Source organism: Prosopis cineraria, unplaced genomic scaffold (genome assembly GCF_029017545.1).
Source record: "Prosopis cineraria cultivar Desert tree isolate PC_DT_omini unplaced genomic scaffold, ASM2901754v1 PC4, whole genome shotgun sequence".
NCBI classification, from domain to species: Eukaryota; Viridiplantae; Streptophyta; class Magnoliopsida; order Fabales; family Fabaceae; genus Prosopis; species Prosopis cineraria.
In genome coordinates this window covers 43,081,767-43,095,859 of record NW_026555335.1, presented here as the reverse complement: position 1 = coordinate 43,095,859, position 14,093 = coordinate 43,081,767, and the positions used below count along the sequence as shown (strand labels likewise).

The 14,093-nt window shown below is 33.5% G+C and overlaps 1 protein-coding gene across 1 annotated transcript; it reads right to left on the bottom strand.

The window, feature by feature from the left end:
• Positions 1 to 7,780: 7,780 nt before the first annotated feature.
• LOC129307834 (B3 domain-containing protein At2g33720-like) lies at positions 7,781 to 8,572 on the bottom strand. Its single transcript, XM_054948756.1, has one exon. The coding sequence runs from the start codon at positions 8,525 to 8,527 to the stop codon at positions 8,012 to 8,014; it is 516 nt and encodes a 171-aa protein (XP_054804731.1). The 5' UTR covers positions 8,528 to 8,572; the 3' UTR covers positions 7,781 to 8,011.
• Between the last annotated feature and the right edge of the window lie 5,521 nt (positions 8,573 to 14,093).

Genomic DNA, 14,093 nt, shown 5'->3' with positions numbered 1-14,093 from the left:
ATGGCTAGTACTCTTGGGAGACATCTATTATGTTTTTTTCATATAGGAGGGAAAATTGCATATTATGGCCAAGGTAGTATGCAATATGTGGGTGAGAGTGTAAGAACAAGAAGTATAAAGGAGTGGACAAGTTATGAAGAGTTGAGAAAAATATTATCAGCAATCATGGGGTGCAAAAACATTCGAAGTGAGATGAAGTTCACACTCAACATTGACAAAAGCACATTTTAGATCTTTTTGATGATGATAGAGTAGAACATTTAATTAAGTACAATAAAGAAAGTGGACATGTATATATAGTTATAAATAAAAATGACATTGCACAAGTATCAATAGATGACCCAACTGAGTACCAACATGTGTAAGTTGTGTTAATTATTTTTTGTTAAAATATATAATATTATGATGTAGTATTAGTAATGCACTCAGATTGCAATTTTCTACAGGATTGATAATTTATTAGGAGGTTCAGAGGAAGGGTCTTTATCTCTACCTAGTTTGTGTCCTGAAACTGAAGACTTGCCATTAAAATGTGCTATACAAATAGTGCCTACACCAATGCCTGAAATGAATTCAGCAAAATGGAAGGGCTTGTTTGTTGTTAAGGGCCAAATGTTTACCGATGCAGTGACCTTTAAACAAACTTTGTACAAGTATAGTATTGGGCACAAGTTTTCATACAAGTTTAAGAAGAACAATGTGAAAAAGGTCATTGCTAAGTACAAGGTTGAGGGATATCCATGGAATATTGCAGCATATTTAATAGGAAAGCATAGTGAGTTTTTGAGGGTAACAAGATTCAATAGCGAGCGCATCCACAATGTGCAGGGCAAGCTTATTGTTTCACACCGGGCAAGGGTAAATTTAACTTCACTAATCATCGTTGATGCTTTGTTGGGCAATATTTCTCTATTGTTGTCACCAATAGTCTAGGACCAAGGGTTGTTTACCATTTTTCTCATAAACTCTAAACCAAAAATGTACGTCCTAACTCTGCTTTCATTCTCTTTTTGATCTCCAACTAATGTCCTAGTAACCATTATTATAAACTAAAATTGGCAAAATAGGATCACAAGAGTAGTAAGTTAATATCTATACAGTGGCAAAATGATTTTATGGACTATAGATTTCATACCTTACTACTGATCCATCTGGTTCCACCAAGACATTAAAGCTCAGCACGAGTTAGGAAATATTCATACATTTGCACAAAGGTCCTATTGAAGAAAACAAAAACCATTTGATTAAAAACAAAGTTTAGGTGGTCTGTTTTTTGATCAAGTGTGACGACTTACCTCCCTCCCTCGTCTTCATGACACGATGCTGTGCACATCTGAAATAAACACTCCTTCTCAGCTAGTTTCCTCTTTTGACTAAGTCTGACCTAAGGAGACTTCACTGTATGTCTTTTATATGTTTGTGATCTCCCAGATTCTTTTACTTTTACAATCTAAATCTCTCTAATCCCTTCTGAGCATCTTTTTCTTCTGATCCATCATCTTGTTTGCTTAACTCTCTTACTTCCCCCTCCACTTCCTTCTCTTTATCCAATCTCTCATGCATAGATTTTGGCTCCTCTCCTTTTCCTGCTGCTTCTTTCTCTTGTCTTTCATCCTCATCCTCATCAAATTTTTCCCTATCTTTCTCTTCACCTGGTTTAGCATCCTCCTCATCTCCTTTCTCATCTTTTTCTTCACCTTCTTCAAAGCTTTTCTCATCAGCCTCTTCATCCTTTCTTTCACCTTCTTCATCCTCATCAGCCTCTTCTAAATTATCCTTATTAGCTTCCTCTTCCTCTTCTTCATCATCCTCTTTAGAATCCTTATGTGCTTATTCTTCTATTTCACCACCCTCTCCTTGTGTCTTGTCAACGTCTTTTGAATCTTGTAGAAGCTTCATTTATAGATTTATAAGCTCTTTACCAAGTTTAGACACTACTTTTACATAAATCTTCCTTATTTCCTACAAAAAAATGTGTCAGTAAGGGAAAATTGGTACATGAATGCAAGACCACTTTCTGTACATACTGGGTGACTAAAAGCACATATTAGATAAAACTTAGTAGAAGAATTACCATATGCACTTATGGGATCATGTAATATACCTCAAGTACTCTTCTTCTCTACCTTTACCCTTTCAATAACCTTCTCCTTATCCCAATATGAGAGGGCATCATCGGGCTTAAGTGCTTTTTCTTAGCCAAGAGAAAAATACTAAAAGCAATAAACCTATATAAATTTTGACACATTACTTTCAAGATATAACAATCCATATTCTATCAAGTTATAAATTACAACCATACACTTACCATGAGGAAATAAATGCATCCTCCAACATTCTTCCTTCCAGTTATCTTCCCTTTATTGAGTTGTTGCTTCCACATGTCCACTTCATTGCATAGTTCATTCAAGACATATGTTGCCCAATTGTATTTGCCAATTCCTTTATGTGTTTCATGTACAACCTTTAAAACACGGTTACTAATCCCTATACTTATTGTTGGACATAGCAAAGCTCTCAAAGTATATATTAGAAACAACAACTCGAACTGAGCATCCTCTTTCTCAAATGTTATCATTTTTAAAATATTCTTGTAGGGCATTTTAAAGTAAGTTTTTTTCAATTTCTTAAATGATTTTTCATTAACATCTACTTTTTCAATTATCTCCTTGCCTTCATTCCTTATGCCCATCAAATTTTATACATCCTTTGAATTTATTTTTCTTGCTTTCCATCTAATGCATATTTCTTAGGTTGGGGGGTCAAGTGCCTGCATCAACTCTCTACAGATATCTTTGTGTATTTTCTTGCATTTTATACTAAGTAGTTTGTCAAAGCCAATCTTCTCACACCCTTTCCTTATTTTATCCCCTCCCCTAACATAATTTGTAACCTCTGAAAACTAACTAGAAGAGCAATAAGTGTGAAAAAGTACAGTATATTTTGTAGCTATCTCTCCTCTCTCCTCCTTGGCTTTCTGTGAATATTCCTCCTCCTTTTTTGCTGACAACTTCTCCCACACTTTTGTCAGATCTCCCTGTCCTTCGCCAATTGATTTATATTTGCCCTTATTCTTCTTATAGAATTCTTTTACAAATTTTGCATAACCAAAGATATTGGCCTTCCTTTCTCCCTTCATCTACAATTGATTGAAAATTCACAAAGTTTAATATTAGTAAAAATCACAATCACAAAACATATGACACATATTAACCACCTACATGTATAACTATATATGCATGCTTGTCAATTTCCTAAGTGATGTTGTTAATGTCCTAACCCTATTTATCATCAATAAATAACCATTTAGTTGTTAATACCCTATACACTACTTGTCAATTTCCTAAGTCAAGTTATTATTGTCCTTACCCTATTTGTCACCAACAAATAAGCATTTAGTACTTAATATCTTGTACAATATTTATCAATCTCCTGAGTAAAGTTGTTAATATCCTAACCTGACTTGTCATTAGCAAATAACCATTCAATTGTTAATGCCCTCTACACTACTTATCAATTTCCTAAGTCAAGTTGTCATTGTCCTTACCCTACTTGTCAATAAAAAATTAGCATTTATATTTAATATCCTGTGCATACTTGTCAATTTTCTAAGTGAACATGTTATTCACCTACAACATACTTGTTATCAGTCACCAGCAAATATATTTTTACTTAAATTATATATATTAGTATAAACACACACACGAGTTAACCTTTTCTACTAAATGGCTCTAGAAATTTTTCATTCCTTAGCTATGTTAATTTTACATTACTTGTAACTCTTGATCTCAACACCAACCATATCAAATCAAAATTACATGATTCTTTCTTTAATTTCACTAACGATATCTCTAAGCTTGACCTCAGCAACAACTATTTCTATGGGAAAGTACTAGAAGCCTTGTTCAAGCTCCAAAAGTTGAAAAGTTTAATGCTAAGCTTAAATTTTCAGCTCAAAGGATCAATTCTAAAGTGGATAGGCAAACTTAAACATTTACAGGAATTTGATATCCACCATAGTTTGTTCTCTGGTTTAAATTCATCTATATGCCTGTTCAAATAGTTTGAAATCTCTTAAAGTTATCACTTCTATATGCTTGTTCAAATGGTTTAAAATTTGGCTTTGATCCTAATTAGGTCCTACTATTTCAACTTGATTTTTTGAATTTAAGTAACATAAGTCCAGGTCCTAATGTTCTGACATGAATATACACAAAGGTCTGTACAAATACTACACATTTATGAATCAGGGATTTCAAGTATATATGTAGATGTCTTCTAGAGCTTTGCTATAACAATAGATACGATCAACCTATCAAATGACACTGAACTTATCTCTTACAATTCTAAGTCACCATAATTTCACACGAGGTATCCCACAATTATCAGCAAATGTCCAGTCATTTTTTACAGTTGTAGGAAACATTCTATTGATTTAAAGTTTAGTTCTTTCTTAAGCAAGATAGTTTAAATGCATCCAAAATCTAAAAATCAAATGAAAAAAATTAATTTCAAATACCAATACAACAACAAAGATCAGATAAATATAGAACCCTAACAATAATCAAACACATACAATGGAGGAACACGGTAAGATTTCAGAAGAAGATTAGATATCCTTAACACCATCTTCTGCAAATTTAGGTTTCCCTTCTCGTAGAGCTCAGGGCAAGCAAGGAGCAGGGGGATCAATAGATCTCGGTTTAAGGGATAAATCATAGAGTAATGGAGGAACACAACCAGATTTCGAAGGAAGATCGACGCGCAATGTTTTGGTCTGACTTTCTCTCTCATTCTCAAACTCCAGGTGCGATTGAGACAGGAAAATGAGGAGGAGAGGATGCTTTCAAATCGAACACGTAATAGTGCATACACAGATGAGAGGGAGTTTGATAACTGGCAGAGTGGGAAGTTTCAAAATGGGTGCTACCACGCGTGAAAATGGGTTCTACTTCCTTCTTTCATTTGTTTTTCCCCTTTAAATTAGCCAAGGACAAATTGATCCTTTTACTTTTAGAATTAATTACCCATAAAGATCATGGGACCTCATAATAATTTGTCTTATTCATGGGAGCTAGGAGTATTTAAGTTTGATGTGTGGAACTTCATTGTAATTTTTCCAAAAGAAAAAACCTAAAAAGGCAGCAGCAGTTTTGGAGATTAATTATAAATATTATCTTAAAGCTCGTGGAAGGATTTTGTATGAAAGACCAATGACTAAAATTTTATAAGTCAAGACCCAAAGGAGCATTTACTTAAAAAATTCTTTACAGCCAGAATTTATATTAAGTAAATAATACATATTCAGAATTGAATGGCTGCAACTAGGATATCCCAGACCAAGTTACCATGTACCAAAGTTGGGAGGTTTTAGGCTTCAATTTTAAGCCTTAAGGGCCGGTTCTTTAGAGTTGGACTAGCTGCTTCTTCTTGTTTTTTTAATCTTTACTTTTCACATCTCTTTATTTTATTCTTTTTAAGTTTTGGACTTTGATTTTATCAATTTAAATGTATTAATTTCACATGTAAGTAATATTTTTTCTAAAATATAAATCAAAACCATATCAATAATACATGCTTAAAATATAATAATAATAATAATAATAATAATAATAATAATAATAATAATTTTTATTTTTTTATCAATAAGGCTAGCTAAATATAGGAGTAAAAACTAAATAATAATTTATATTTGACATTTCATATTACTCAATATAAAATTCAAACGTACGTCTCATATTACTTCGATTTCTATCACTTGACCTCATGGTATACTTACAAAAACAATTTAATGAACAAAACTTGAGTAATATTTCACAAAGTTTAGTCACAAAGGCATCAACCTTCCCAGAAGCATTCAATTGATAGACTTCGTTGGCCAAAAAAAAAATTTATAGACTTCAAATATATTACAAAATGGTTATACTTTTAATTTTAATCTTTATTTTTTGCATAAATAAATAAATATTTCTCTACACTGCATGGAATAAGGTATCCTAGTTGTGCCAAATTTTCTAAAGTTGAACAAGTCTTGCATCTAATTGAACTAAAACTTGGATCACGCGTTTTGCATATAATTTAAAGTAAAAAGCATTATCTTTTGGTAAACAAGGTCATATTAGTTAGAGAAAATATCATTCAAGAATTATTATGGCAATTTAATATCAAACAATGACCAAAAGATTATAGAATATCACTGCATGATTAAGAGATTGATTTAAAAATAATTTTAGATAGAAAAATACTATAATACCCTTACTTTTCCTTTTTATTAAAACTTGTCAATTAGTGAATGATTTCTTATTAAATATGAATTAGTACTTATTAATTAATAAATAATTACTTGTTGAAATGTGATTTACACTTGTCCCTTCTCACAAGCAAACTCTCTTCTAAATTCTTGAACTTATCAATTAGTGAATAATGCTTTCTTGTTATATGCGAATGAGTACGTATTAACTAACAATGAATAATTATTTGTTGAAAGATGATTTATAGTTGTCCCTTCTCATATTCAAACTCTTTCATATAAAGAAAGGGTATTATAGTCTTTAAGTATCTAAAATTATTTTCAAATTCATCCCCTAGTTCGACGGTAATATTTTAAAGTTTTTTAATCCTTGTTTGATATTAAATTGACTCAGCTTGAATGATATTTTTCCCATTATTTGCTACTTATTAATAATGTAATTTTACAAACACTTGCACAGACTGTTGTATGTTGGGGGGTCCACTGTTCATTGTTCATATGCAAATGTTTGATGACATTATATAATCTGCATGCATTTTTATACGTACACATACCCTAACACAAAGGAAATGCATCATATTGTGGACGATGGTCAGGCGATCGATCAAAAGCACATGTCCAAAACAACAATAGCAGCATAGTCCTGCAAGCCAGTGAACAAATTAACCAATCGAAAAAAACCATTATAATTTTATGAGAAAAGGGGCTCCAAAGTCCAAATTAAGAGAGAGATGGAGAGTTGAAATTACAATCCTTCGCAGAAGCCATGGGCCTTGGACTGCAGGGAGCAACTTGCTGGTAAATTTGATGACTGACATGAGAGGGCAAGACTGCGTAACACCTCCTCCACTTTCTTTTGGCCCATATGCTTCTCCCTCCGCAGCTTCGAATCACCTCTTGTTAATTTTTTTAAAATATATATATACGGACACACACAAACACACCGAGGGGGATGCGTAAAAGATGCTACCTTGAGGCTGGTTTGTGGTTTCGGTACTCAAATTCGGAAAGAAAGAACAAGAAATTACACGAGAATTGGTTCCGGCCAGATCGATCATGAAAGCTGAGGATATACATAAATCGGGATATTGAATATAAGCGGATGCATGATGTTTCTCGCATCTTGATCGGCAGAGATACAGATCGGTCTTTAGTGTTGTGGAGTGGTTAAATTTAGTTACCAGATCCATTATCAAAAAATAGGTTAGCTTTTTGAATGCTATATATCGTCATAATTTTATTAAACGAGACGCGCGCGCGCGTGTGTAATATGTTATGGAAAAGAGTAGACATTTGTGTGTAGTATATATAAAAACATGTTATGAAACGATGATAATAAATTCCGTAGATTAATATTTTATCTCATTAACCATGTTTTTGAAAAAAGGATGAATTAGGAAGAGAAATAGTAAGTTTGAAGACGAGGAGTGTGCAAAAAGAGAAGAGAAGGATTCCAATTTCCGAGGACGCAAGTGGCGAAGGGCTTTATAGCAAAGAGCGATAGTTCGACACGTATTGCAGGACCAGGAAGAGACCATGTAAAAATCAATATACTATTACCAACAAACTTCAGTCCAGTCTACTTAGTAAAGATATGATTGATAACTTAATAAAGCAATATAGGTTCAAATCGATCTTGTTAGCCATGAAATTAAGGACGTTGTTAGCATACTCTAATATTCGTATAAACTTCTCGTCATCTGACAAAAATAGTATTGGATGGAAAACAAAAGAAAGGCAAAGATGCAGCTATAAAATGTACTAGGGGCGATTAGCGCGCTTAAGAACGCAGAAGTTGAAGAGGGAGGAATAAGGGTCCCAGTAGAAGCCAATCTCGTCGCCTTTGCGCAATTCCCTCCGCCGGACGAAGTCCTGACTCCACTTGCCGATCAGCACAAAGCTTTTGGAAGACGACCACCGCTTCAGCAGCAGCTGGTGCATGGATTTGGTGTCCACGTCCCAAACCCTAACCTGAATTCCTTCCTCGCTCTCCACGCCTCTCGCATCCTCGCCGTCCAGCACCGGCAGAATGTGCCTCTTCACCGATCCCGCCGCCAGCAGCAGCCTGCTCAGGATTCCCAGGTCGCTCTCCGTCAGCGTCTTCTTTATCTTCCACGGATCCTCATACAGCTTCAAAGTGGTCGACACGGACGATCCTGTGTTGCTTTCCTTCTTGAACCTTCTCCATCCCATTCTCGAATCTTCCGAGCTGTTGCCGTTCTTCCTCTTATTGGTCAGAAGCTCGTGGACACATTCTGGCGATGATGAGCTGTCCATGGCGGAGCTGTTGCTCTGCCTGCTGACTTGGCTGCGGCATTCCCTGTTCCATTTAGTTTCAGCATATATAGAGACTTGCCTTGCATGTTCTTCAAAACGAACAAAAATGTCCAACCCCAGCTAAGGAATCTATATCTCTTTTTGACTGCGCAGCTTTGGATCATTTAATTTTCTTTGAATATATAAAACAATGCATTTTACGTTTGATTGAATTGAACGTATATTTAGCAAAGTAGTTACAGGCATCCACCTGTAGAGAGAGGCACGCATCATACAGTGCATCGATCAAATGGTCCCTCCTAATTCTTCTTTTCGACCGTGCTGAGTCCTGCTCTTTATATATTCGATCCCGGCCCGTATTAGTGACCGGATCTGCAATTAATATCACAAAATTAGAGAAACAAAGGAGAATAGAGACTTAGCTTATTGTACGTGGGGAATATAATGGTGCTACGTGCTTAAGTATTTGGTGAGACTGTACGATGCAAGCTGGTTAATGAATTATACACACAAGTGTGTCAATGCATTCATGGTGATATGTTTATGAAAAGTAGATCAGGGGAGCCGTAGTGCATGTTATTTTCACTTTTTTTGGGGATTGGGGGGGGGGGGGGGGCCAAAGTTCCGTTTGATGAATGAACTGGAAAAAGGAGAATGAATATTGCCCGCATATATACCAACATGAGGATCCAAGCATGGACCAGTAATTTTTTGGCCATCTCACCTAAGATGTAGTCTAAGATTTGAATATGATAAGTGGCTTAAGTTCCCTTAATATGTATCTCACGTAGCACAATAATTATTAAACAGTTGTAAAAGATTTTGTTATAATATTTAGAAAAGTATCAAATCTCACATCTTTAAAAGGGATAGCATATGTGAGGAGTGCTTTGATCATGAAAATTGTTTTGAATTTTTTTAAAAAATATATTTTGATAATTTTCAAGTATTGACTAAATCCAAATAATAACTGAGACACATTTATTGAATGAGTAGATTTAGACCACTTGCCAAATCAGAATCCAACTTAGCTTTTAATTTATGATTGGTAGTTCCATGTTCCAATCCCTAAACGTTAACCCCAACGTTAGTACTAAAACCTACTCATTAATTCCAAACCAGTCCCAATCAGAGACATGCATATATGCATGCCCATTAATTATATTCCTCTGGGAGATTTTCATCGAAATTCTCTCGTTGTACACGACTGAAAAATCCAACCTCATTCCACAATTCATCAATAAAGATCGTCTCAAGGCATCGGATTCATCAAAACTAGAACCTTTATTTAGTGAAAAGAATCGAGGTTCCCCCCGGCCCAAAGTCTCAATTAGCAACTCTGTTTTCAACTTGTTTTTTCAGCCAATCACAGGTTTTCTTCAGTTTTATTAAATTACCACAACGTTTCTTTATTTTTAATTTAAAATTGAAATGTAATATTTCTTCTATTCTAGACTATAAATAAACTATTCAAATTGCAATGTTTCTTATTCTAACTTTAAAACTTCATTGCATCAACGTAACCTATATATCTAAAATATCTTTCAAATTAAATCTATCCAGTGCCTTATAAATTTAAGATCTCCATGCAAATAAGGGTGTGTTTGGATTTCAATTGAAGAAAATTGATTATAAAAAAATTAATTAACAAAATGTGATGATATTTGGATAATATTTTATAAAATTAATTTTGCAAAACTGATTTACCAAATTGAGAAAAAAATAACCTCTGCAAAATGAAGTTTAATTTCAAGAACCAAATGGAATTTGAAACAATTGAGGATGCATTTTTGGTTAGCTCCTACAAAATAGAGTTTCAAGGAGTAAATAAAGTTTGGGAAAATTGAGGATGTTGGGTTGACTTTCCAGAACATAGTTTTGTATCCTATAATTGATTTTAGAGAAGTAACCAAACACGCCCTAAGATGATCCACCTGGACGCTACACCAGTAGTCATTTCAAGGCTAAAAGAACTCTATTACTGTAAACCCTTAAGTCTCATAAACGATTTGACAATAAGTTAATATGAACTGTATAGTATGTAAAATTAACCCTCACATGCATGTCTAATAGAATGCTATCGCCTCATAATCAAGGGGGGAACTTGTCAAAATGGTATGTCTATAAGTGCCAAAATCATTAGGAGTCATGAAAAGTAGTGGTTATATGGTTTTAATGCTATATATATGTTTTTACCACATGACATTGCTGTAATCAATGCCCTTAGATTGGGTTTACAAGCTTGATATAGAATAGAAGAATTCAAGGTGTGAAAGTCTGTATTCAAAGTGTCCAGTGCTACAATCTCCTTGTTAGAGATAATTTGATTGGCCATGTTTGCACAAAGCTAATCAAATAATTTAACTAATGGCTTTGGTTTGGTGCAAAAATTTCTTCGTATGAAGAATTTAACCACAAAAAGCCCATAATAGGTCCAAAACACACGTTCTAGTCGCTTTTAACTTTCCAAACTAACACTAAAGCCAATAACTATTGTGTAGGAAAACTGATCACTTCACATACATTTCAAATAATGATTTGAACCCAAGAACTTACCCATATAATGAAAATTCTCATTGATGGATTATAGTGACCTAACACAATTAATAATGAACATCTAACTTAATCAATCATAAAACTTTCTATGCTTGGATCGTAATTGAAACGTGTTAAATAAGACCATAAGAGTAAAAAAAAACAAGTCTCATAGCTACAACAGAACAATTTTACCAAAAATCATAAGTCTAAATGCTCATATATAAAATAATACCCTAGGTTGGAAAGAATTTACATCAAGAGGCCTGCAACAAGGTAAGATGGTAATCCACACTACACATATGTCTCCGGTGCTTCTCTGACTTTACCTTTAATCTCGTGCAAAAATGTTAACCGCATACAAGGAATGAGATACAAAGGTCCCAGTAACAAATATTAATATGCCATAATTTATGCTATGCAACTAATTATGTGATTGCTAATTGGGGAAAAAAAAATAGGTCCCAAACAATCTAGACAAAACTAAACAAGAATGGATAGCATCAACCATATACCCTCCTTTCTTTGGACAAAAGTTCACAGTTGGTACTATTCACCAAGTCAATGGTTCACTAGTCCAAACCCTAACAAACCACCCATTAGATCCAATGAAGGCTTATCAGGTGGCACAGTTGATTTCCAAATAATGAAATTCTTGAACAACATCCAAAACCCAACAAATCATGTGTACAATAATTTTTCTAAACAAATATGAATCCAAATGATTTATCATGCTTCCAAACAATTAATTTCATACCAAACAAAATCATATGTGTATATATATATATATATATATATTCTCATCCCATTACACTAATTTTCACTAACAATTATTATACACATTTCAAAACATATATTTCCAAGCAACAATTCTTTTTATGCAAAAGCCACACACAACTAATCACATAACACATACCACAACATAAAAGTAATGATTACTTTTGTCCTTAGCAAGAATGTTTCCTTGAGCAAGCATGTTCTCATCTCCAATAGTGATAACATCACAATCTACACATAATACAATACTAATTATTATCATTAATACAATGTTAATTATCACTATTACAAGTGCTTAAACACTAATCACACTATAATTCTAGGGCTAGGTTAATTAATCTAAACAGTTCCCATATATTTAAACTATCATACCTAGTCTTAGTCATCCTCATTACACCTCTTAAACACAAATTTAACCTCTAAATCTCATAATCATCATTAAAGTTCACCCACCAAGCATAGAGTTTTGAAATGGAGAATAAGAGGTAAAAAAGAGGGTAGAATGATTACCTTACATCTTTAATGATCCAAAACCAACCCAAAATGATGAGTCTCACCAAACCCTAATAGACATCATAAATTTCACACCTCACAATATATGTTTCTCTCCCTTCCTTTTTGTCTTTTGGACAGATCATTAAGTGCAGAATTGCACTATGCATTGTGACGCACATCATAGTGTGCAGATTCTCCACTTAAAGCCCAATGATTTGGGCTTAATCCAACCCAGTGCCTATTTTGGACTCTATTTAATCCTAATACATGATCCTAGGCTTAATTTAAACCATAGATAAGTGCCTAAATATTTGATTAACATCAAATAATCTCAATCATGAATTAATTCCCCAATTAGACATCAAAATAATAAAAATTCTAATTTAGATACTTGATTAATCCACAATTTTCATAATTAAATCCTAGCTTAAAAATTAGGATGTTACATTAGAACATGCCATACACATGATGTCCCCTTTAAAAATTTGAGATTTGATTTTTTTTTATTATTATATGACAAAATCATTTATAATTATTTGATTAAATTGAACCATTGTTATCATGTCACATAAGATATTCATTAAGTAAGTGTACTTAAGTCACTCACCATATCAAAATCCAACAAGTATACATAATTATTCCATTCCACTGAATTTTTATTTACATATTTACTTTCATTTCCATTTTTATTATATTCCCATAAATATATTTCATGAAGCAAACGTGGGATATCAATTGATATTATAATTTACAAGAAATGAAGGGCTAAAGAGCAATTTCTAAACAGCAAAACTATAGGTCTAGAAGTATCTAAAATTTTAAACATGTTTTTGATACAATGTTCCTCTTTAACTTTTAAAAAAATGTGCAATGTTGCTCCTACTATTATTAATAATTTTGACTGTTAGTTAATCAAAAAAATTATAAAAAATGACCAAAAAAATTATAGAAAAGATGCAAAAATTACAGAAAAATGATCAAGAAATTTTTCTTGGTCCTTTTACGTAAATCTTGAGGTCTTTTTTAGTCATTTTTTAGCCAACTAATGGTCAAAATTAACTTTAATTGCATCAAAAATAAATTTAAAGTCTCAGACGCTCCTAGACTTATATTTTAAGAGTCAAAATGTCATTTAACCAAATGAATTTAGTGGTGAGTTTCTTAATATGGTTTGTCTGTTCATAATTAGACCACCCTCTCCCTCTGATGTCTTGGATCTTATTTTTTTTTTTTATAATTGAATTGATTCGGAAATATAAAAGATATTTCTGATGAAAAAGTCACATTTTAATTTGTTAAATTGTAGTCCAATTGGAGTGTCCCTCTGTTCTATTTCGTCCGATGTACCAGAGGTGAGGAAGTTGAAGTGGGTGGAGGGATCAGGAATACATATAAAAAAGCTAAAAGGACAAGGAAGATGATGAGAGACAACAAGGCTTGGGAATGCAAATTCGAAAACATTCTTGGGTGCGCCGCAAAGGTTTTATTCAAATTCTACTCCGAGTCATCTGAGCCCACTTCCAACTCCAAGCATACAAAAAACTGGATTTGTGATTGTTAGTCATTAATAAAATTAGAAATATATTGCTGCAAATATTTTATTTGTATTTGTGCATGGATACGTGCTGTTGGAAACGAATTCTTACTTGTCTCTCCCGCTTGCTCTCTCAAATCTGGCAGTGCGTGTTAAGGAAGTGGAAGAAAGGTGTGAATGTGAAGAACGAGGCGGGAAGCTGGAGTGGCAGAAGAATTTCCCAGC

Coding starts and splice junctions, on each gene's coding strand:
- LOC129307834 (XM_054948756.1), bottom strand. CDS start 8,527: ATGGACAGCTCATCATCGCCAGAATGTGTCCACGAGCTTCTGACCAAT.